This window comes from Acanthochromis polyacanthus, chromosome 10 (assembly GCF_021347895.1).
Source record: "Acanthochromis polyacanthus isolate Apoly-LR-REF ecotype Palm Island chromosome 10, KAUST_Apoly_ChrSc, whole genome shotgun sequence".
In the NCBI taxonomy this organism is placed as follows: Eukaryota; Metazoa; Chordata; class Actinopteri; family Pomacentridae; genus Acanthochromis; species Acanthochromis polyacanthus.
The window spans coordinates 29449569-29473652 of record NC_067122.1 but is presented as its reverse complement, the minus strand read 5'-3'; the positions used below and the strand labels follow the sequence as shown (position 1 = coordinate 29473652).

At 43.8% G+C, this 24084-nt stretch overlaps 2 protein-coding genes and 1 long non-coding RNA gene across 6 annotated transcripts in view; 2 read left to right on the top strand and 1 right to left on the bottom strand.

The window, feature by feature from the left end:
• Positions 1–2252, top strand: part of pigg (phosphatidylinositol glycan anchor biosynthesis class G) — a 182196-nt gene extending 179944 nt beyond the window's left edge. The window contains exon 15 of the mRNA XM_051954047.1: positions 2042–2252. Coding sequence (XP_051810007.1) covers positions 2042–2201 — 160 coding nt within the window. The 3' untranslated portion in view covers positions 2202–2252. The remainder of the gene's footprint in view (positions 1–2041) is intronic.
• LOC127535665 (transmembrane protein 271-like) lies at positions 82–2029 on the bottom strand. Its single transcript, XM_051954222.1, has one exon. It carries the CDS (start codon positions 1239–1241, stop codon positions 450–452), a length of 792 nt encoding a protein of 263 aa, XP_051810182.1. The 5' UTR covers positions 1242–2029; the 3' UTR covers positions 82–449.
• Positions 2253–3833: 1581 nt separating the features above from the next.
• LOC127535674 (uncharacterized) lies at positions 3834–23744 on the top strand. Of its 4 annotated transcripts, XR_007944522.1 has the most exons (6): positions 3834–7806; positions 19760–19872; positions 20823–21433; positions 21532–21675; positions 21928–22296; positions 22626–23744. It is a non-coding gene; the product is annotated as an uncharacterized LOC127535674 (long non-coding RNA). The 4 variants fall into 4 exon arrangements; XR_007944524.1 differs by lacking the exon at positions 19760–19872; XR_007944523.1 differs by lacking the exon at positions 3834–7806 and having other exon boundaries at positions 13268–19887.
• The last annotated feature ends 340 nt before the right edge of the window (positions 23745–24084 follow it).

The window sequence follows — 24084 nt, the reverse complement described above, 5'->3', positions numbered from 1 at the left end:
ACACTGCACCAGCTCCACAAAATGAACCGTCAGTGAGTTTCCAGCAGCTAAACTTGGCAGCAGCAGCTTCATGACTTCAGATGAGGTTAAATACACGTTTTATTCACAAGTAAAAACAGCAAACATTCAGAACACAAACTCTGCTTTTTGATATAGGAGCAAGCTGTTGCGTTTATGGACCTTGATGTGGCTGCTCTGCCTGGGCCTGTTTCACTTTGATCAGTCTGACTGGAGGTTTACAGCATGAGGTGTGAGAAATGAACCAGAATGAGAAGGAATCAGCTGATTTCAAATCCACCGCTGCTGTCCTCCTATGTAACTTACTGCTTTAGTTGGGGTGGGGGGAGATGTTGGAGGGAGAAGAAGAAGGAGAAGAAGAAGGAGAAGAGGGTTTGTTTAAGCACAAAGTCACTGATTGTCACAGCAGAGGAAGCACTGCTCCAGAGCGGCTATGTGTTGCATTCCTCACCGGGGAAAATGTCTTCGTACGCGGGCGGCAGTTCACTGGGGATCGGGAACGAGAAGGGGAAGCAGTGGTTGAGCTCCGGGTCCGAGGGCGAGTATCCGGGCAGCTCGATGGACGGGTGTCCCCCACACTGCACCTCGGCTCCCGTCTCATCAAACACAGTAAAAACCCCCAGGTTGATGTAAGACACCGGCTGGAAATCCGCCGAGGAGCAGTCCCGCTCCTCGCTGAACAGGATGGCCCCTGCGCTGCGCCGCTGGCACTGGCGGCTCCTAGAAAACTGCGCCGTTTTGTACCTCTTGATGATCACCAGGTTGATGAGCCCCAGCACACACTCCAAAGTGCTGAGAACAGTGGAGATGACCAGACTCCGCTGGTAATCCCTCAGCTGCTCGCAGGGAGGGTTCACAACCACAGAGTGGAAGCAGTAATGGGAATATTTCCTCTCCACCAGGGAAGCCGTGTCTCCGTCCACCACCGCGCCGGAGAAGGCGGTGAGGACCCCCAGCAAGAAGACCACAACACCGAGCAGAAAGAAATTCCTGCAGCCGGGCTTCTCCATGCAACAGAGCAGCGCGGAGCCCAGCAGCACCTGGCCGATGCCCACAAGTAGCCCGGAGTAGAAAGCTCCGGCCGCGGCGCCGAGGTGGAAATGCGCCTTCACCGTAGATCCCAGCGAGACGCATCTTATTCCAACGACAACTTCGCTCAGGGCGCACACGAAGAGGAGGGTGCTGGAGAACACGGTGCACAGTCCTTTCCCACTCAACTTCATTATATTCCACCTCTGCCGCTCTCGATCCCTCTCCCCCCTTCTTCATCCTCCCTCGTCTCCTCTGGAAACACTCTCACATCGGGACATCATCTGCCGGTGACTCCTCCGGTTCAGAGCGGGCGATCCTCGCCGCTGCGGCGTCTCTCTCGCATCCCCGCCGCTTTTTTTCTTACAAGAATGTATAAATAATTAATGGCAACAACGCGCTCCTCTTGTGCACTTATCGATAATCCACAGAAAAGAAACAGTGATCACTTTTACCCAAGATCACCTCACCGCGCCGCCGCACTCCCAAAGCGCTCTGCTGAGCAAAACTTTGGATTTTGTGCGTTTTTCTGCCTCCCGAGCGGAGAGTCTCAGCTGCTGTCCGCCAAGTCGCCGGGTTGAGATGCTGTGTGCTGGTTTTGTGGCGGAGGAGGAGGAGGAGGGAGGAGGAGGCTGCTTCATCCGGAGAGGCTGGTGGCTCCTGTTGACCAATGACCGGTGACCCACGGGCCTCCAAGCACTCCTACAGGGAGTAGAAATGCGCCACGTAGGGACTTTAAGGCGGTGGGTGAACGACTTTTCGTGTTAGTCACCACCAGGAACAGAAAGAATTAGTCTTTCAGGAACATTAATTTCTTTTACACGCCCTTTAAAGCCCCCAGCCTCGTAGTAAAATCAGTTTGGTAGCAGTGAGCTGGAAGGGATCTAATGTGCCACTGTTTCTGTGAGGTTTCAGCTCTCTCTTACACGTATTACATACAAGCTAGATATGGCATATGAAGTGTCTGTGTCATCCTCGCACCATTTCTCATCAGGGTTTCTGCTGTCAGCTGGATCTTTCTGGAAACCTCCAACCAGAGCATCAATAACACCAGAGGAGGCTGTGCGCCCTCCGCGGTGCTGAAGCGTCCAGCTCCGGCCAGATGGCAGCTGACTGGCCTCCACAGCATCCATCCCTCGCTGCCAACGCACTAAAAATGTACATTTTAGTTAAAATAAACTGTGCTTGTCACTTTATATTTAAAACAGATTCAATAACATGTTGTGTGGGCGGAGACCTGCAGTCTGTTTTTTTGGTTCAGAGCCCAAATGACCTTGGCATGGTGGAGATAGAACCACATCAACCAGAGAGAGAAAAATCCCAAGAACTCTCACCGGGTGACTTGCTGTTTAGAAGCAGACTTTTAGTTCCAAAACAAATGCAGAAGGACATACCGTGTGAGTCATCCGGCGCTGTAATTCCGAGCAGAAGGTAGCCCACAGCCCACAGTCTAAAAGTAAATGTTTGAGTGTGAAGTCCAATATGGTTCCTATTAAAAGACAAACAGAGCAGGCAGATGAAAGGGATATTCCATTAATTCTTCAGCTTAAAATGTGTTAGAGAACATTTCAGAGATTTCATTTGGTTCCAAATCATACTCAGTATTCAGCTTCATGTGGAGAACAAGAATACTGTATCACTTCATAGAAACTGCAGTATTGAAAACTTTACAGCTGTAGTATTACCTCTTACAGATAGTAGGTAAAGACTGTAGCAAAAATAAAGCCCCAAAAGTAGAAATTCAATGAAACAACAGCGAATACATCAATAATCACTCACACAAAAGTTAGAAAACCTGTAATCACTGAAAGTTGAGTAAAGCTATGATTTCCAGCTAACCTAATTGAATAAACATGGTTATGAAATGAGCTGTAAATAGCAGAACTTTCTCCTTTTCGGACCTTTCTGCTGTTTATCTACATGTCAGCATCATGGCTCCACATGGAAAGAATTGCAAGAGGAACCAAAAACATCGTTTTAAGAGTCTTTACAAAGATGTAGAAGAACACAAGAAGATAATCACAGCAACAACAGTAATCAGAAGGTATAGAATGAGTCTTAGTAAAGCTAATCAGAGCTGCAGTGGTTGTCCTCCTAAAATGACGCTATGGACAGCGTGCTACTCACAGAACCAGAGCTTTCGTGAGAGCTCAGACAGTGTGAAAGACAAGAATCCTGATGACTCTTCTGCATAAAACTAGAATATTAAACTCTGCTAAAGGACATGAACGGGGGCCTGATGAATATTGGAAGCACATTCTTAGATCAGATAAGACCTCAGATAAACTTGTTCAGCTCAGATGTTTGGTGTGAACCTGCTCAGAACGACCACAGTGAATGCATCATCCATACAGTGGCACACAGAGGTAGATATAGGATATGGGGCTGCAGTAGTGCAAAAGGTGTTAGGAAGATGACATTAGAGGATGGATTTGCCAAGATACTGGCTGATAAGTTGACTCCCAGTCTGCAGAAGTTCAGCAGAATAGACATATTCCTACATGATATTGATACAAAGCACACAGCTGAAATCACAGAAGCATTTCTATTGACAAAAAAACAGGAAACTATCACCTGACCCAGTTGTCTGTAACGTACACACACTCATACTCAATAGAGATGGTGAAGGGTTTAGTTCAGGCAACTGGACTTATTCTTGTGATCTTGAAGATGTTTCGCCTCTCATCCGAGCGGCTTCTTCAGTTCTAGAAACTAGTTTGGAGAGTTCGCTTGGATGAGAGGCAAAACATCTTCAAGATCACAAGAATAAGTCCAGTTGCCTGAACTAAACCCTTCACCTTAAGATGACCTGGACAACTGAGAACCTTCACAGACATCAATAGAGATGAGTAAAATAACTACGCTAATTAATTAAAACTCTAAAATGTTTAAAATTTCAAAGCAAATATAAGATTCCTATTTAACCAAACTAAATGTGCTACATAGTTAGTTTGTGAGCTTTTGTCAACTAAAGGCTATTCATTTTGATTATAAGCCAAAGGGATTGCAAAAGTTGTTTTAACTCATCTTTAAATTGAACCTCTGAACCAAATTTCATTGTTATCCATCCAAATACATACTGAGTCATTTTTCTCAAAACCACAGCCTCATTTGGCACAAGAGAAAAAGTCCAAGAATAACCAAAGTCACTAAGATTCATGATCTGAGCCACTAATGTCTGGACAAAATCTCTCTGCAATCCATCCAGCAGGTGTCCAGACAGTTGGACCAGAGTGTTGGACTGGTCCACAGACTGGCCGCTGTGTAGAACCGTAGTGCCAAAACAAAGCAACGTCTTTGAACCGGAGGAAGCTGAAAATGAGTTTCCAAACTCAAGAGTCGACCATGTGAGAGAAATCCAAGGATAAGTAAAATGACTCCACAGTGTGACCTGCTGGCAGAATATTTAGAAGTTGTTTCCACTTCATTTTACCAAGATGTAAAAATTCTCTGAGGACAATCAGGAGTTTTTGACTTAATTACCCAAATGTTTGACGGGTGCAGGTGAGAGAATTACACCAGAGGAAGCCGTCGCCCATTCATTCATCACAATGAGCCACCTCATTGACTGTACTGGTGCAGCTGCCAGTAAGTGTGAGTGTCACTCTAATTAGGTCATTACTACTTTGCATCGGTTTGCAAATAAGAAAAAGTGCTGTGAATGATGAGCTTGATGATGTGCTGATTGTTTTATCGATTGATTGATTGATTGATTGGCTGTCCTGCTTGCTGTCTTTGCCGGTGTTCTTCAGTCCATTGGCAGCACTGTGGATGTCAACACCATCAGTAGCAGCAGCTGACTGGAGCCGTCACCTCGTGTCCTTTGACCCAAACGCTCCAGGAATCAGCAGCTCTCCCTTCTGTTACATTATTGTATAATGTCCTTGCTTTCTGTGGCAACAGATTCAAACTCATTTTCACATTTGTTGTTCCATAATGTGGGCGTCGTGAAGCCTTTTGAGGCTGTAACTGTGATTAAGAGCTGTACAAATAAACTTGGACCAGGGCATCTCAGTTAGCTTGCAGTAGGAGCAGTCACAGGTACGCAGCACGCATTTTAATCTGAAGGAAAATTACTGGATTCAATTGCCTGACAAATCTGATGAAGCAGAAGTTGTTAACAGCATATGTCTTTCATCAGGGCACAAGGAGAGCCCTGCTCACCTCCATAACACAGACAATTTCCTTGTCATGGTCACAAGCCTGGAAGACACTGCTACTGAAGAGGAAAGTAATTCCCATCTAATAGGTAAGATCACCTCTTTCACACAAGACTGAAGAGGTGAAGGGCTGCAGACCACAGCAGAATTCAATGAAACATGGCATCATTTGTTAAGAAGGACGTTCTCTGGACCAGGATGTTAACACTACATAGTTTTAACCCAAAATTATTAGGAAGAAAACTTTTGTCAACCCAGTGAGACACAGAATAATGCAGATATTCTAGAACACTGTGGTGTGTGTGTGTGTGTGTATGTGTGTGTGTGTGTGTGTGTGTGTGTTCGCTGTTGCTAGGCAGCATAAAAGCGCGATGTCACAACACTTTGTCTAATGCTTTTTAATGCAGGACAGGTCAGAATCCTTCATGTACTTTCCAACAGTCAGTTCAGCTGTTTTCTTTCAACGATCAGTAACAGATGACAAATGACGACCAGCATCAAACTACTAACTTCTACTCCCTAAAGACCAACAAATCGTAGAGAGCTACCGTCTAACACAGACTAGTGCTTAGTAAGATTACTTCTTAATTTCTGTATTCAGGACTTTGTTTACATTACCATCAGAGAAATCAAACAGAATGCAAAGTTACACTGTAACAAGTTTCTGTAGTTTTTACAGTAATATTACTGTAAAATGATCAAATATCTACTGTAGAACCTGTTTACAGTAAGTTGCTGTAGATCTGCAATGCATCATGGGTAAAATTCACTGAGAGGTTAGACTTACAGTAAATTTTTTTTTTACTGTAAATCACATTACAGTAACTTTGAGAGGGACCTGTTTTATTCTAAAGTCGTTTTCCGGACCTCGCTCATCAAGATTCTACTTTTTTTTTGTCCGCGACTCCACCAGGTGACTCACTTCATTATTTTGTAATTTTATGTTAAATTGAAGCAGTTTGGTCAGGTAATCGCCGGTGTGTCCAACGGTCGAGAAGAACTGAGAGAAGGAAAAGAGAAGCTCTCCTCAGCTAGTCAGAGGACTGGACTTTAGTTGCCTACTTGCTGATGAAATTTTGATAGAGTTCGGTTTTTACATTTGTTGATAATGTTAAGAAGTTAGCCAAGGTAATGTTACCGGATAAACGTTAAATTTAAACCATGGGCATTGGAGCACACGCGTCTCTCTTGCTCTCTGTGTGTTAGCTATGCCCGTTAGCTACGTCTGTTAGCTAGGTGTGTATGTATGTGTGTGTGTGTGTGTGTGTGTGTGTGTGTGCACGCGCATGTATGTGTGTGTGTGTGTGTGTTAGCTCCGTTAGTTAGTGTGTGTGTGTGCGTGTGTGTGAGCTAGGTGTGTTAGCTTCGTCTGTTAGCTAGGTCTGTTAGCTATGTCTTTTGGCTAGGTCTGTTAGCTCGGCCTGGGGTTGCCAACCGTCCCTTAAAATATGGAATCGTCCCATATTGAGCAACAAAATTTCGCATCCTATATGGAACGCACTTTGTCCTATATTACCATGAGAATCAAAAATCAGTCTGAAAAAAGGCAACCTAATCAATGAGTAACAGGTTGCTTCATGTGAAAATTTACGGTAATCTCATTGCCAGCCCTCACTTACTCTGTGACCAATGAACTGACAGCACACTCACACACGAGTAAGACAATACAGAATCTAGCTCATCTCATTGGTCGAGGTCCTTTCACGTGGAAAGAAGGTATACCGGCAAACAAGACACAACAACAAAGAAGCATGGATGACACTGACGTGGATGACAATTTTCAGGCCTCGGACACTTCCGATGGAACTCCTCTAAGGAAGATTAAGAGGCTGCAGAAATACAGAAGCAAATGGGAACGAGAATACATGTGGGTGGAAAAAGTGCGCGAGAATATTTACAAGGCGCATTGTACTGTCTGTCGGCGCGCATTTTCTGTAGCCCATGGCGGACTTTATGAAGTTAAACAGCATGCATCTAGTGCTGTACACGTTAAAACCATGAGACACAACAAAACCAGGGGAATCCTTGACCGGTTTTTTGTCCACCAGGCAACACCAGAGGCAGATATGGTATGTAAAAAATAAGAATGATTTCTTATAAAGTTTGGAGGAGGAGAGAGTGAGATGCTGTGAGATCGCGAGATTCTGCGAGAGTGACGAAAATTCAACATGGCGGCCCCCAGCTGCTAGATTAGAAGTAAACAAATCGCCGTTTTCTCAACTAATTTATATTTAAAAAAACAACCTAAGTAGCCTGCTCAAGATCACAGAAGTAGAGCTAAAAGTGGAGGACCTCGAGAGATTTATCGACGACTGCTTCATCCGGTGCTCGATGGAAGAACCAGAATCGTTTGGGACGATTCCCAAACCCAAACAAGAGGAAGAAGGCCGACTCCGCGACTGACACACAAGACCTGCAGACCACGGATATCCAGGTAAGTGTTCTCAAATCTATTAATAAAAAACTCAATATTCTTGGTCTGTTTCACCAGGAGATTAAGGACCTGAAGGCAACCCTGGAGTTCACTCACCAGCAGATAGAGGACCTGCAGAGAGACAACTCGGAACTCCGGTCCACGCTGACAGCTGTCACTTCAGAGGTGAGTACACTTAAAAAAGAAAACAAAACCCTGAAGGAGACCGTCCTGGACATTCAGTCGAGGAGTATGCGGGAAAACCTGATCTTCTCTGGCATCGCTGAATCCACACCGGATAATCCAGAGTCCCTGGTTAAAAACTTCATGGTGTCATCGCTTAAAATCCCTGCGGATACGGTCAAAAACATCACTTTCCACCGCATCCACCGGCTCGGACCCCGAGGTGGAAACCGCCCCCGTCCTATCGTCGCAAAGTTCGAGCACTTCCAACAGAAAGTGCTTGTAAGGACCAAAGGATGGGAGCTGAAAGGTACATCTTACGGAATGAATTATCAGTTTCCCAGAGAAATAAACGAGAGGCGCAAAGTTTTATACCCCATCATGAAAGAACACAGGCAGAAAGGTAAACGGACTGCACTAGTTGTAGACAAACTATACATAGATGGGCAGCTATTTCGGGAAACTTCCATTACCTCCTGGCTCTTCTAATAATAATAATAAGAATGATAATAAAGACTGAAACACTTAGTATACCACTTATTAATTTAGTTTAGAAAACGTAATTTAAAAAAAATATCAAAATCACATAAATGTAAATGTGTCACCCTCTCTATCTACACTCCCCACTGGAGAACCCCCTCCTCCTCCTACTTTTCTGTCTCTCCCTCTCTGTTTCCCTTTACCCCTCTCCCCCTCTCACACACTCACCCCCCTCATTTTCACTTACACCCTATGTACCCCCCATGTTTAATAATGTGTTTGTTGATAATGTTTCAGGCAATGTTGTGCTATTATATAATGTATATATAGATCCTGACTTGCTATGTACATTGCTCTCCAACACCCACAGGTCACAGACAGCAACAAACAGCTCACAAGGACACACACAGACGATATTCTATATTGCTACTTATTCAATGACTGAACTTCTCTCTCTATGTTCAAGTTAAATATTGTAGCCTGGAATGTTCATGGCATACGCTCACAAACAAAAAGAGTTAAAATTATGGATTATGTCACCAAATTAAAAGCAGATATTTTGCTCCTCCAAGAAACGCATTTAGTAGAATCAGAAGAAAAATCTCTATTAGATTGTAATTATAATATCATCTTTTCATCTTGTTTTAACAGCAGACAAAGAGGGGTCTCTATTCTAATCCATAAGAGAGTGCCATTCACTTTAACCCTATAAACTTCAGTCAATTTCCGCCTGAAATTTCTACTGAAGATGTACCCAAAGTAAATTGAATGCTATTCTTGAACTGTATGGAGTACACGCATGGTTGGGGTCTCATTTGAAAGCTGACAACCTGAATTTTCACCCAGTGCAGTCAGAATTACTCTAGGTGATACTGGCACAGAGTTATTTATGTTGGAACACACTGAATTAGGATGAATTTTTTTCTCGCCTAAATTTTTTCCCTAATAAAACACCTGAAAATAAGTGTGGCAGCACTGTGACATCTTGAAAACACAATAATGCAACAGCCTGGGGTCTTACATAGTTCAGGTCAAAATTTCAGAGCAATACTACAAGAAATGAGTGTTTTACACATGTATTTGTAGAGATATGCACAGGCGTTCCCCGTTCGGCACACTTCGGCACAGCCATGGCACACTTCGGCACACTGGATAAAAAAGGCTGCTGTTCTTCAATGCTTCAACCTACAGTTATAAATTTGGGCTCTACGGAAAGCTTACACTCTGAGGGATCATATCCCATATCCAGATTCACTATTAGAATTACTCACATTTATGAAAATTGATGTATAAACATGTAGAAACACCATTTGCCAAACTTTTTGCCCAGAAAAGAGTCAAAAGAAGTGCTAGATGTGATAAATTGTTTTTATCAAACTAGATAGTATTTGCAATTATCAATGAAAAATAGTAAAAATAACAATATCAAATATAATAATAATAAACTACAACAAAGCACTCTATTTACAATGAAACAAAACCTATTTACAAATATCAACATCAAACTAAATCCAAAAATTGTTGGCAACATGCCACTCATTGTAACAATCCCGTCCAGGGAGGAAGCAAAGTGAAACATCACAGGTGACACACTTCACGGGTGTCTTCCTGTGGCAGTTTCTGCACCTTAGCCGGCCGGCAGTGCTGTCCCCACTAATATAGATCACCCTGTGAGGAACAGGAGCAGGGCCAGGAGCAGGGCCAGGAGCAGGGCCAGGAGCAGGGCCAGGAGCAGGGCCAGGAGCAGGGCCAGGAGCAGGGCCAGGAGCAGGGCCTTGGACTGGCATGTCTGTGGGGGCAGAACCCATCCTTGCCAGGTCCTGTGCAAGGGTCTCCCTAAATGCCTTCTGGTTCATCGGCACCTGTCCTTTAGCCATGGCGAGCTCCTTGTGGAGGAGAAAGGCATTCACAATAGCGATGTCCAGAAAATGATAAAAGAATGTCTTGTACCATTTCCTGGTTTTGTGGAGGACCTTGTAGAACTGTATGAGGGCATCAGACAGGTCCACTCCACCCATGTGCCTGGATGGACAGAAGAAGAACACAGTGAGAAAAAATACACTAAGACATACATATCAAGCATATAAATTACTACATTTCATATGACATGAAACACTGTTGAATATAGTACATGCTGGTTGTAGTCTTTGACCACTGGCGGAACCGGGATGTCTTTCACTTCCCACTGCCCATCTGCACTCCGGACCCGCCGTCTGACAGTCTCCCCTGTGTGTGCTTGGTGGAATGTTGAGCAGAGGAAGACGTCCCTCGTGTCTCTCCACTGTACATAGAGGAGGGAGTCCTTCCTGATCCACCTCACACTGCCACGGGGAGACTTCGAATCCAGGGTGTTCTCTCTGGTTCTGGGAAACCCGATCCGATTAGTCCGTATGGTGCCGCATGCCCAGACCTTCATCTTTAGCAGGTCCTGAAACAGTGTGGTACTGGAGTAAAAGTTGTCCACGAAGAGCTTGTAGCCTGTGCCAAGCAACTGGGGCTTTAGCAGCTCCATTACTGACTCATAACTGAGTCCTTTCCCTGTGTTACCTGTTGACTTCCCCTCATACACAAAGAAGTCCCAGGTATAGCCAGCCGTGGAGTCTGCTAAAACAAAAAGTTTGTAGCCCCATCGCACAGGCTTGCTCTTCATGTATTGCTTCAATCCAATCCTTGCTTTTGAAGCAACCATCCTCTCATCAATGGCAATCTCCTGGTGAGGATGATAATTTCTCCTGCAGGCCTCCCTGATGTCATCATAAAGGGGCTTTATTTTTCCAAGCCGGTCATAGGCTGCAGTGCCTCTTCTCCCCTCATTCTCAGCATCCGCTGCCGCACTGCTGAGATGGAGCCCCCAGGTCATTTTCAGGAACTTCCTTCCTGTCATAACTCTTTTGGGAAATGGCAAACTGTACAGATCACCCCCCCGCCAGTAATCCGTATAGGATGAGCACTTCACCACACCCATGTAAATCGCCATTGATATGAAGCAAAACATATCCTTCAAGTCAATGGCTTTCCATGGATTTGAGGCCGTGGAGTAATGTGCAGAGCCATGTTCGTTTGTGTTTGACACAATTGTGAACAAAACATCTCTGCTGAAAAACAGCTGGAAGAGTTGGACAGGTGTATAGTTTTCTGTCATGATGAGCTGGGGTCCTGGGGTGCGGTTAGGACGAAAGATTATTCGTGGTGGCACTACATCAGGAACATCCACATCATTCCACCTCTCCCCCGATGTGCTGGCTTGGTCAATGGGGCTCGGAATTCTTCTTTCTCCCCTCCCCCTCCCCCTCCCTCTCCCCCTTCCCCTGCCTCTCCCCCTTCCCCTGCCTCTCCCCCTTCCCCTGCCTCTCCCCCTCTTCGCACCTCTGGCCTGAGTTGGGGGATGGGGCTCGTCTTCTCCAGAGGTACTGTCCTGTTGGACCCCTGCTATTTTAGCAAAAGCAGCAGCAGACGTGCTTGGCTCCCAGTCTTCATCAGACTGTGATGATGGCCTATTGTATGAAGATAAGCAAATAACATTGATTTACAACTAGATAAAACTTTACCAATGTTCCAGTATTCAGCATTTCTACATCTTACAGTCTCACAGTCAAGTAATTCACTCCGTGAAACAAAGAAACATACCTCCCCCCAGGTAACACTTCCCCCCACGTGAGGGTCGAATACACGAAGAAAACAATAAAAACATTATATTGTGTACATAAATACAAAACAATATATTATACTATGAAAAAACTATTCTGAGTACTTACTTATCGAGGGTGATGTCTTTCCCCTCTAGGAAAAGCTCCTCTGCTTCTGAGTCGATAGACGACGCTTCACTCTCTTCCTCCAGCCGCTCATCTTCAGACTGATCACTTTGCCTGCGTGTGCAGGCTTCTACTGACTCTTCAATACAGTATTTCCGTTTTCCAGTTCGCTTGGACATTATTTATTGTCCAAAAACGACTCTAAAAACGATAAAAACAGCTAAAGCTACGATGGGACGCACAGAGACGCACAAAGACGCACCAGAAGCGCACCGGAGAAGCAGCAGTTGTTTGTGAGACGCGCGTGTCCTGGGACGTTCCTTTGTGTAAAAAAGCCATCAAGTTGTACGTCTTTCTATTCAGCAGCTCATTGGCTACAATCCCGTCAGTCAAAAGTTTCCTCAAACGTCATTTGTTTTACTGTAAATAAGGAAATGTGGTCGTGTCCATTTACGTTATTTTCGACGACGGTTGGCTGTTTAGCCACGGAATGCCAGCTAAAGTTACTGGATAAGTTGAAATTCGATGTCAATCAAAAGGTTAGACATCAGCAGCAATTTCAAACAGCAAAAGAGCGGTGTATTCGTTTTATTCATAAAAATATGTACAGAAATACAGGGAGTAAGGAACGCGGAGCGCGACGGGCGCGCGCACGAAGACCAACGATTTGTGGATTATTTACTGCTTTCAAGACATGTTTTGGACAAAATATTATACTTGCTAGTTTCGTCTGGATTCCCAAACTTGGATTATGGTCGTTTCTTGTGGAATATTTTCATCTGTGACTAGTTTTGAGCCTTCAAAGGTGAGTTATGCTGTTTACGTGATTTGTTGTTTGTTGGACAAATGTGTTTATATTACCCGCTGTGGTAATCACATCTGAAAATGGTTTATACCGGCGGATTCGTGAGAATCTAAGCTTTCCATCGGCGTATAGTGTTTGTATAATCGCGTTTGCACCCGTCGGACATTCTTGAAATTCCTATGCAAATTAGTAGGTGTACCGCCGGCAGTACACTGAAGCTTAAGGGGTTAAATAGCACAATAACAGACTCAGAGGGTAGATATTGTCACGGCGAGCGGGTGGACCCGAGCAGAGAGCCACACTACCAAGGCTGGCTGGAATGAAAGTGTTTTGTTGTTGGAGGTGAAATGGTGGCTCGATGGGGGGAAAATCCAGGGTGCAGGAGCGGCTGGTGTAGTGGGGGGGTTTGGCCAGAGACGGGGGGTCCAGGCAGGGGCAGAAGGGGTCCAGGCAGGAATGGGGATCCAGGCAGGAGCGGGGGTCCAGGCAGGAATGGGGAGGTCCAGGCAGGGAAAAAACTGGTGATGAATGGTCTTGGAGAGAGCCGGAGGGGAAAAAGGATGGCGGAGATCCCGGACAGCTGAACTGTGTGGAGGCAGGAGAAAACAACGTAAGACAAGGTAAACTCAACAGATTCTACAAGGGCGAGAAAGCGAACTGAACTGTGGTGTCTTGGTTCAACAATCTGGCAGGGAGTGGAAGGATGAGCCGGTTCTTATTGCAGAGGTGATTAATCAGCGTGATGTCCCTCAGCTGTCCGGGAGCCGTGGAGGTGGTTGATTGCCTGAGTGGAGTCAGCTGGGAAGCTAGACTCCACTCAGGCACCGAGCTGTAGGGGGAGAGACAGGGCAGAGGAGCGGATGGGAGACAGGCGAGACAGACAGGGCAGAGGAACAGGAGAGGGGGAGAGGAGCATGAGAGGGAGGAAACAGATGGGGAAAAGGGGTATTTGGGGATGTCAGGTGGGAAGGACGGGGGTGAGGAGGGAGCCCTGACAGATATATTATTATCCAGGCAACAATCTTTAATAAATTATATTCAATTGCTAATCTGTACGACCCAAATAATGATGATCCAGCCTTCTTTCATGTGGTTTTCTCCCACTTAGCAGACTTATCTGCTAACTCAACAACCATTATTGGTGGCGACTTCAACATAGTATTAAACCCGTCACTAGATCGATCTCATAGTCCAATACATGCAAAACAACCACAATCAGCTAAAGTCATACGGGATTATATGAAAGATTTTGGACTAGAAGATGTCTGGAGACTCAAAAACCCAACAAAGAGGGACTATACTTTTTTCTCTCAGGTACACCAAACATTTTCAAGAATTGACTTTTTCCTCTCAAATAACTCTATCGCACACAAAGCTACTACTAAAATTCACCCAATCATTATCAGCGACCATGCACCCATATCTCTCAGCCTGCAAACAGATTCCATCCCTAAACCTCCTCTGACTTGGCGCCTAAACATCTCTCTACTCGAAGACCAGGAATTTGATCGAATAATAAGAAGTGAGTGGGCAGACTTTCTAAAAAACAATGACTCCAATGATGTATCTCCATCTTTACTTTGGGAAACTGGAAAAGCCGTAATCAGAGGCAAAATAATATCGTACTCCTCGTACAAGAAAAAAAGGATCAACAACTACAGGAAGAAATTGGGGAAAAAATTAAAGAACTTACAGAGAACTATGCAATAAATCCAAGTGATCAATTATGGTCTGAACTACAAAATGTTAAACTAAAACTCGATAATATCTTATCAAAGAAAACAGAGTTCATATTACAACAGCTGAGATATAATAATTTTGAACACAACAATAAATCAGGAAAATTTCTTGCGAACCAACTCCAGCGCAATAAAGAAAAATCCTTCATAACAGCAAGTCAGGATCCCTCAGGAAAATACACTCAGTCACCCCAGGAAATCAATCAGACTTACTATAATTATTACCAAAGCTTGTACTCATCAACAGTCAACCCAAACGAAGAAGATATTCATAACTTTCTTGACAATCTAAACTTGCCCGAATTAACATCAGATCACAGAGACACACTAGATGCTCCATTGTCTATCAAAGAGTTACAGTGTGCATTAGACAGTATGCCAGCAGGCAAGGCACCTGGTCCTGATGGCTTCCCTGCTGAATTTCTTAAACAATTCTGGTCAATGTTAGCACCCCTGTTCTTCAGGACAGTGACAGAGATTAAAAATAATGGTTATATAAGTTCACATATGAATACAGCTGCAATTAAATTATTAATGAAACCAGACAAAGACCCGACACTTCCCTCCAGCTATCGTCCTCTGTCACTAATCAACACTGACATCAAAATTATGTCAAAAGCACTCACCTCTAGGTTGGAGAAAATTATCCCGTCAATAATCCACTATGATCAAACAGGTTTCATAAATGGCCGACACTCCACCAACAATATCAGAAGACTTCTTAATCTAATCTCTCTGACGCAACACCACAATAAAGAAGCTATCGTTATGTCACTGGATGCAGAAAAAGCCTTTGACAAAGTCAATTGGTCCTTTCTCTTCGCTGTGCTCCGCAAATTTGGCTTCGGAGAGTCATTTATCCAGTGGATATCAGCTCTGTACTACTCACCCAAGGCTACAGTAACCACTAATGGAATCACTTCACAAAGTTTCAGTTTGCAAAGGGGAACGAGACAAGGATGCCCACTCTCTCCTTTATTGTTTTCAATCTTTATCGAACCATGAGCAACAGCTGTACGTCAGAGCACTGATATCAAAGGTATCTGTGCTTTGGAGACTGAACACAAAATTAACCTATACGCAGACGACATTTTAATTTACCTACAAGAACCGAAAACCTCAGTGAAGGAAGTATTTAACCTCATTACAACCTTCTCACATCTTTCAGACTACTCCATCAACTGGTCAGAATCAATCATATTACGATGTGGGCCAAAGGCGGAGGGAAGACAGTAGTGTCGCATATTCGTTTCCGCCCGGTAACGCCCATTAATATCTGGCTGGATACCGCCGTAGCGAACGAATATTTGGCTATTCGGGATATTTGTGTCCAGCCCTACTGCGTGTGTGTATCAGAGCTGAAGACTTAATGTCTCATTTCAGGGTTTTCAGGTTTTTGAGGCTTCCTAAAATGAGAACGTTTTAAAGCCCAAAATCAGAGGACTCGGCAGGTGTCGAGGCTTTGGAAAGTCTTGGAACTGAGGGTTCAACCCTCCAGCACAAAGGCTGAAGTTCAACTTCCCGAGAAAAACGGTCATGTCGAGACTCGAGTTAAAAAAAACCCTCAAAGGACAAAAAATAGAAGATAAATGCACAAAAAAAAAGAAGAAATAGTATCTGAGCGAGTGGCGCTCCCTGCCGCCTGAGGGTCGAGCTCATTCTTGGTAGCGACGGCCAGTCACCTTGCCGCCTGCTACCAAGAATCTACCAAGAATTGAAGGCCCTGGCCAATCAGCGCTGGCATCACTACCAGGATTCGCTGCTACCAAGAACTGACCAAGAGATAGCGCCGCTGGGGAGCGCTCACCTATTGCCTCATTTGACAGCGGCTTTTCAAAGGTAGGGACGCTTGTGTTTCTGCGAGTTTTATCTAAATAAGTTGTTGTTTGTTGTTGTTTTAAAAAGGTAATATTAAACTACAGAATTAAAAGAGCTAGCGATGTGATGTGTGCGGGTACGTGTTTTTGTGAGGTCCCGTCGTCGCCGTATAAACTTTGGATTTTCTTTTTTATCGTTTTGGATACTCCATGCGAATATGAACGTTTGTCACAGTGGTGTTGCTGAAAAGTCAATTTAACCTGACATTTTTGGTGGCCGGTGTGACGTTACCGACGGCTTTATAATGCTAGGTTTACTTCGTCCTGTTACCTGTCAGGTCCCGGCGTCACCGTATAAACTTTGGATTTTCTTTTGTCGTTCTGGATACTCCATGCTAATATGAACGTTTGTCACAGTGGTGTTGCTGTAAAGTCAATTTAACATGACATTTTTGGTGGCCAGTGTGACGTTACCGACTGCTTTATAACACTAGGTTTACTTCGTCCTGTTACATGTCAGGTCTCGTCGTCGCCGTATAAACTTTGGATTTTCTTGTTTTGTTTTGGGTTTTTTTGTCTGCATATCCGCTCACAAATGACACCAGCTTAAGTAATGACACCATGGTGTCATTACTTAAGCTTCATGGAATTTTTTTCTTATTTGTGAGTGTGACCATCACCTGCCCTCATGGCAAATTAACCTATCATGTTTATTATCCCCCGCCTCCACGAAGTGGAAAAGGGGGATGTAGGTTTGGCCTCCGTCCGTCCGTGAGTCCGTCCGTCCGTCCGTCCGTGCGTCCCTCCGTGCATCCGACATGAAGGGGACAGCTTTTCTCGGAAACTGTTACTGCTAGGATTACAAAATTTAGCGTGTAGCTTCACACCATGGACACCTTGATCAAGTTCGAAAATGAGACCTGTGCGATATTATTTAACAGAGTTATGGCCCTTTATCACTATTTTGTATATAGACTCATAGACATCACGTGGAGGGGGATATTGATGACCATGTCGTCTTGTTTCAAACTGTTTCCTACATTATGCCATTGAGGGCTGTGCACACCCAAGTGAAACATAAAGTAAACAGTACAGACAGAAAAGTGAGGCATAGACAGTGTTCTGAGAGAAAAGGTGCATTCTATTTATTTGTGCTCTTTAATTCACACCTTGAAAACCAGTTACAAATCTAAGACCCTTCACAAACACCAGATACGACAGAATCCCAACAGGCTCAATCATGAAGATGTCAGAAGGCCACAGGAAGGATAGATGAACCAGGGTGAGATCCACAGACACTAACCCAGCAGCCTCCACTGACTCAACGACCGGAGGAACAAACTCTATTGAGTTTTGGTAGATGCCGGTGTGGTGGGTCTGGCATGCATGAAAACCTCCCCCAAAAGAAGGGAACTGTCCCCTCCAGCCCAAGGAGGCCCACACCGCCCCCCCGCAGGAGCTGGGAACCACGGGAGGCCAACGACACCACACAAAGCGGCCGCCCCCACGAAGAAAACACGACACGCGGCCCAGCCCGACCAGGTGCCCGATCCAGACGGCCACCAGGCCACCACCCGCGACGTTTTTAGTCGCAAATGGCGACCCGGCGACCGCCCAAACCAAGCACCCGACCGAGCCAAACCGCCCACCACGCCCCCCCACGGAAGCAGCCACCCCGCACGACGCCACCAACAACCCCCCACGACCCCCGGTGCCCGTGGCAACCCGGCAGCCGCCCAAACCGAGCGCCGCCCAGGGGGCAAGGCCAACCACGTCGAGCCACAGGGGACAGCACCTAGAAAGTTAGCCAAGCATGCAGTGACACCAAGCTCGCCATTCATGCATATAGAGGGAGGATCCTGAGTTGATGACTGTAAGGTGTCGTCGATACGGCCCGCTCGGTCCTGCTGACAGCGACTGGGTTCCTAACTGAAGACAATCATTAGTTATACAATGCCAAAGTACATAAGCAGCAACATATATTGGGGTGATGTGGTGGCTCTCGCTAACAGGCAGAGTCAGGTTACCAGGTTTAAGTTAAGGGAGTTAATACGGTGACCATGTTTGTATAAAATTTAACAACTGATTTTTATTTCAAGCAGAGATTTTCTCCATTGAAATGTGATTTATTAGGAGGTTCAACCAGAGGTTGATGTTCAGAGATTGCTTATTTTTCCAGTTAACAAGGATTGCTTTTTTGGTGATGGCGAGGGCTACAAGTAAGGATTGAGATTGTTTGCGTGGTAGGTCCGTTGTTAAGTCGCCGAGTAAACACAGACTTGGAGATAAAGGAATGTCAAAGAAAGCTTTGAGATAGCTTTAGCTAATGCAGGCAGCTGGAGCTTGCCTTGAAGTGTTGGAATTCTTTTCTTAATAATATTTTTAACTTGTAGATAATGTAAAAAGTTCCCATTTTTTATTTTGTATTTTTGAAGCAAGTTTGTATATGACATGAACGTATTATCTGAAAAGAGGTGGTGAAGATGTGTAATTCCATTCTGCTCCCAAACAGCTAAATGAAGCGGCTGATTGTTAACCTGAAAGTCAGGGTTGTGCCAAATGGGAGAGAACTCACAGGGCTCCAATTTGGAGTTTGTAATTTCTAATGCCTTCCACCAAGCGGTCAAGGTGGAGGATATCATTGGGTTTTTAAAACAATTGTGTCGTTTGATGGATGTTGTAATAAAGAGTATGTCTGAAAGTCTGATGCTGTTGCAATCCTTCTGTTCTAATTCTAACCAACAGTTGGCATCTCTGTTAGGTTGTGTCCATCGAATAAGATATTGTAGCTGGTTAGCTAAATAATAATGCATAAAATTTGGTGCCTCTAGACCTCCTTCGGATTTACTTATCTGAAGAGTAGATAGACTGATTTTTGCTTTTTATTATTCCAGTAGAATTTTGTGATAGCTAAGTCCAGCGACTGGAACCAGTTGGATGTTGGTTTGAATGGAATCATTGAAAAGAAATCATTTATTTTTGGTATGATTTTCATTTTAATAGTAGCTATTCGTCCCAGAAGAGATATAGGGAGATTATTCCAACGCTGTAGATCCCTGCTGATATTATCCAGTAGTGGGGCAAAATGTAAGTGAGTTAATTCAGATAATTTAGGTGAAATTTTTATGCCTAAGTATTTTAAATTGCCTGTAGAGAAAGAGTAGTGAGGGTCCTGGTCTGCAGGGTTCCATGAATTTTCTGTGATCAGAGGTAATGTTGATTTTGTCCAATTTATGGAATAATCTGATAAATGTGAAAATTTAGTTATTAAGTTAAATACTTCCCTTAATGAGGTAGCGGGTTCTTCGAAATAAAGTAATATATCATCTGCGTATAAATTAATTTTGTGTTCTGTTGCCCCAGAGCGGATTCCTTGGATCCTGACATCCTGGCACACAGCTGTTGCCAACGGCTCAATGAATATCGCAAATAACAAAGGAGAGAGTGGACAGCCCTGTCTGGTGCCTCTCTGTAAGGTGAAGGTCTTTGAGGTGATTCCATTAGTAGTGACAGTAGCTTTGGGAGAATCATATAGTGCAGATACCCAGTGAATAAATGACTCTCCAAAGCCAAGTTCATTATGAATAATTGTTGAAATTATTGTCTCTAGTCTAGATGCCAAGGCCTTTGAAATAATTTTGATGTCGGTGTTAATTAATGATATTGGGCGGTAGCATGACGGAAGGGTAGGGTCTTTATCTGGCTTTAATAAAAGTTTAATTGCTGCTGTGTTCATGTGAGGCCGTATGTGACCACTGGTTTTAATTTCTGTTACTAATCTAAAAAACAATGGAGCAAGCATCGGCCAGAAATGCTTCAAAAATTCAGCCGGGAAACCGTCCGGGCCTGGTGCCTTACCATTAGGCATACTGTCTAGAGCATTGAACTTTGGATTTTCTTGTAAGGCATCTTGGATAATGCACGGTTTGTCACATTGTTGCTGATGTACAGTCTATTTAACCTTCACGTGTTTGGAATGAACAGCTTGTGGCCGATGTGACATTGGTGGCTGCCTAATAACACTACGGTTACTGAGTTTATTACGAAGGAGTGAGTGAGCAAGTAAGATATCAGATTAGTGGAAAGTACAAATTACGCATGTATTTATTGCATTTTGCGATATCAGTGTTGTGCTTTAGAGGGAAAACCTTTTTTTCCTCAGCTACATTGACTTAGTAGCTTTAGTTAGTGTTGGCAGTTACTCTGCAGATTGATGCGAATGTTATAGTAGCATACATAGACTGAGCATAATATACTGTAAGACAAAGCTTAAGAGATTATTCTTGACTGAATAAAACGGGGAGTAAGATAATGTACACAGCTGCCTTAAACAATGTGTTACCAAATGTCTTGTCAATATCATCTTTCCTTGCTGTGATATTTACATTTTTTCAGTTTTCTTGTATTTTATTTTTTTAAAACCTAGATGGAACCTCGCTTCCGGAGGCGAGCTGACGGCAGTCTCAACTTCTCAGACTCACCTGAAGCAGCCAAAAGTTAAAGCGCAAAACTGAGACAAGCCATGGCAGCGCCCCTTGTCCCCAGAAGGAGTGCTGGAAAGGGCCAAAAAAGCATTGGTCCAGCCCCACGGAGACACACAAAATCAAGTACACCTCCTGGGTTTCTTTGAAATTCAGTTTGGTGTGTTTCGTGGCCTGTCATTTAGGTGGGTGGCTGAAAACGCGCTGGGGTATGCTGCTTACCTGGTGGCAGCGATGAAGAGGGACCCCACAGGAGGCAGCAAAGACTCCCGAGAGCATGCCCAGAACAAGGCGTGTTTTAGGGAGTACATTGAGTTGTTTCCTTCTGGCAGAATTGCTATTGCCATGAAGGAAGAGCGGTATGCTGGAAAAACACGGCAGCATGCTGCCACCACCTCTCAGCCCACCTCCACCACCACCACCCAGCATGTTGCCACTTCCACCCAGAACGTTGCCACCTCCTCTCTCTGCTCCTTGTTGGTCGGAAAGCTGCCAAACCAGCCAAGTTTGTCCAGAGCTATTAAAAGGCTGGTTTCCCCTGTCAAAGCCAAACCTTGTAAGCAAGCATGTATTTATATTATACATTTTCTATGTTTAGTATTTACTGTTGTTCAGTACTTATCTATGTTTGTCCTGCTTTTTGTTGTTTTTTAGCTTTGACCCAGGCACGCGCACGGCAGTACACCACTGAGGCTCCAGAACCCTCGTGCTCATCCACTCAACCCTCTGTGTCCACTGAGCTGGATGACAGCACATTGTTCACAGAGGCAATGAAGTTTGAGGAGGCACAGTTGGCACGTATGTTCACATTGATTTAAACCATACAAGACAATGTTATTACTGTAAAATATTCTGAGTATCTGAGTGCTACTGGTGATGTTCATTTATCATTTTTTTTCTTTTTAAGTTTTCATTTATTTATTTATTTTTATTTTATTTTTAAGTTTAACACGTCTGCTTTCCAGACACAATGCAGTTAAGTGAAGGGATGTGAAGTCAATGTGGATTTGTTTATTTATGTCTTTATTTCTTTGTTTTTGTTTCCTCCAGCACAGCAGATCTGTCTTCCAGCTGGCTGGATACACACCTTGCCTGAAGTGGACCAGAAGTGGATTTGACAGCACAGGGGCATCTGGAGCTGGACTTCAGCAGAGTTAACAGGATTTGGTGGTATCCACCACAGGTGCCACTGAGGACCCGTACTCTTCCACCACTGGAGAACTACTTTGGCCACCTCCTGCTGCTCTGGATGCCACGCAAGCTGTGGCAGGTGCAACTGACATGTCCTCATTCAAACTGCAGTGGTCGTCTGACCTCAGCTGGCCTGCATATCCGTGAGTGCATCATCACCAATGCAAAGGTGATGAATGAGACCACATTACAGCTTCCAGAAGTGAATGCTGCGACCATCACACAATGGTGAGTGAATTAGTATGCTTTCTGTATATCTGCACATGCTTTACATGATATTTTAGTTGTACGTATGGTCTCTGTCAGTCAGCACTGCATTCCAGCACAAATCAGTTTTCATACACGACAGCTGGCTGTGCAAATGTAATGTCAATCTTAATAAAAGAGCCATTTTATAAAAGAAATAATGCATGAGAGGGTATATTCAATAGCTGTTTGACCATTACTGTGTCATGCGGCTCCATCATAGTTGTGATCAAATAGCATATAATCAGTCCTTTTGTATACAATTGCTGAAGTAAAAGTGTGTTAATGTTGGTTATTATATGTTGTCCCAGGTTCAGCAGGCGTTCCCGGTCACAGGAGCAAGCAATTTTAAAACAGGGTATCAAAGCTCCAGACGCACCCATGGCAGGACCTGAGAGGCTTCCTGCAGCGATGCAGAAAAGCCCAGCTCTGTATCCTGGCAGTTCAGCTCAGCCTCACCTCTTCATTCTGCCTCCAAACACGGCTGGGGAGGCTAAGCTCAAGGGGAGATTCCAGCCTCAGGCCATCTCCCAGGCTCCTCCACTACAGCAGGCACTTCCTATGATTGCACCGGCACCTTCCACCACTCTCCCCTTCATTGTACCATCTCTGCAGCATCCTACAGTGTCTGGACCCTCACAGATGATGACTGCACCTGGAACCTCACAGGCGATTTTCCTACCTCCAGCTTTTCCACCATCAACTCCAGTTCCTTATACCACTCAGCAATACAGGAAGAGGAAACTGGAAAGGGAGCGCACTGGCATTGTCACAAGGAAATATGTCAATAAGACAGATGTGATCCTTTGTAAAAAGTGCAACAAAGAGAGAAAGCCACCATCCCACCTGCAGTACTTCGGGAACTGGTACTGCGAGGAGTCTGAGAGCCAGTCGTATGGAGAATGGAGGACTGTGTTGGAGGCTCGTGGTTATGGGAGAAAAAAGATGGGGAGTGATAACCCTCCATCTCCCTAAAGGTTTTCTTTTGTAGTTTTATTGTGTGTATTTATTATTATTTATCATTATTTATTATGTATATTATTTTTGAGCCAACGCTCTTACCTCTTGATTTTGTGTTTTTTGTTTGGCTATATTTTATTTCACGTGTGCAGTTACAATGGTCGTGGGATGTCCTAATAGTGCTTTGTTTCATTATTTTTGTTTTGTTCAGTTTCTTGCACTTTATTTCATTTTATGTTCAGCCTTTGCACTGTGTCTACACACATCGGTTGAACAGACTGCTCTGAGTGTGATCTGATTTTAATGAGAACAGTAGCACTAGTAATCATATCAATAATAATAAGAACAATAGTAATAATAATAATAATATCAATTAAAATAATAATGGTAATGATTAGGTTGATAAATAATCAAATATGTTAATATAATTATATTGAAAGCAATAGTATTAATATGGTAACATTAATAATAATAATACTATAATAATAATATATAAATAAAATAATATATAATATATATAATGATAATAATAATAATAGTAATAATAATAACAAATCTATTATTTATATTACAACACTTATTTAATTATTGTTATTTATATTAGTATTATTAGCGTCATATTGTTTGTTGATAGCTTTTGTTTACATTGTGACTATGTTCAGGAATAAAACTTCTGTGTTTTCATTTGTGCTCTCTTGTCTTGTTCTTATTATTAAGTTGAATTATTACACCAGTTCTTGCTGGAAAGAAGTTGAAGTTTCTAAAGCTATGTACTTAGATAACAAGAGTCCGCCTATTTAGCATAACAGG

What these genes read in the sequence shown, in the direction of transcription:
- LOC127535665 (XM_051954222.1), bottom strand. Translation starts at nt 1,241, where the DNA reads ATGAAGTTGAGTGGGAAAGGACTGTGCACCGTGTTCTCCAGCACCCTC.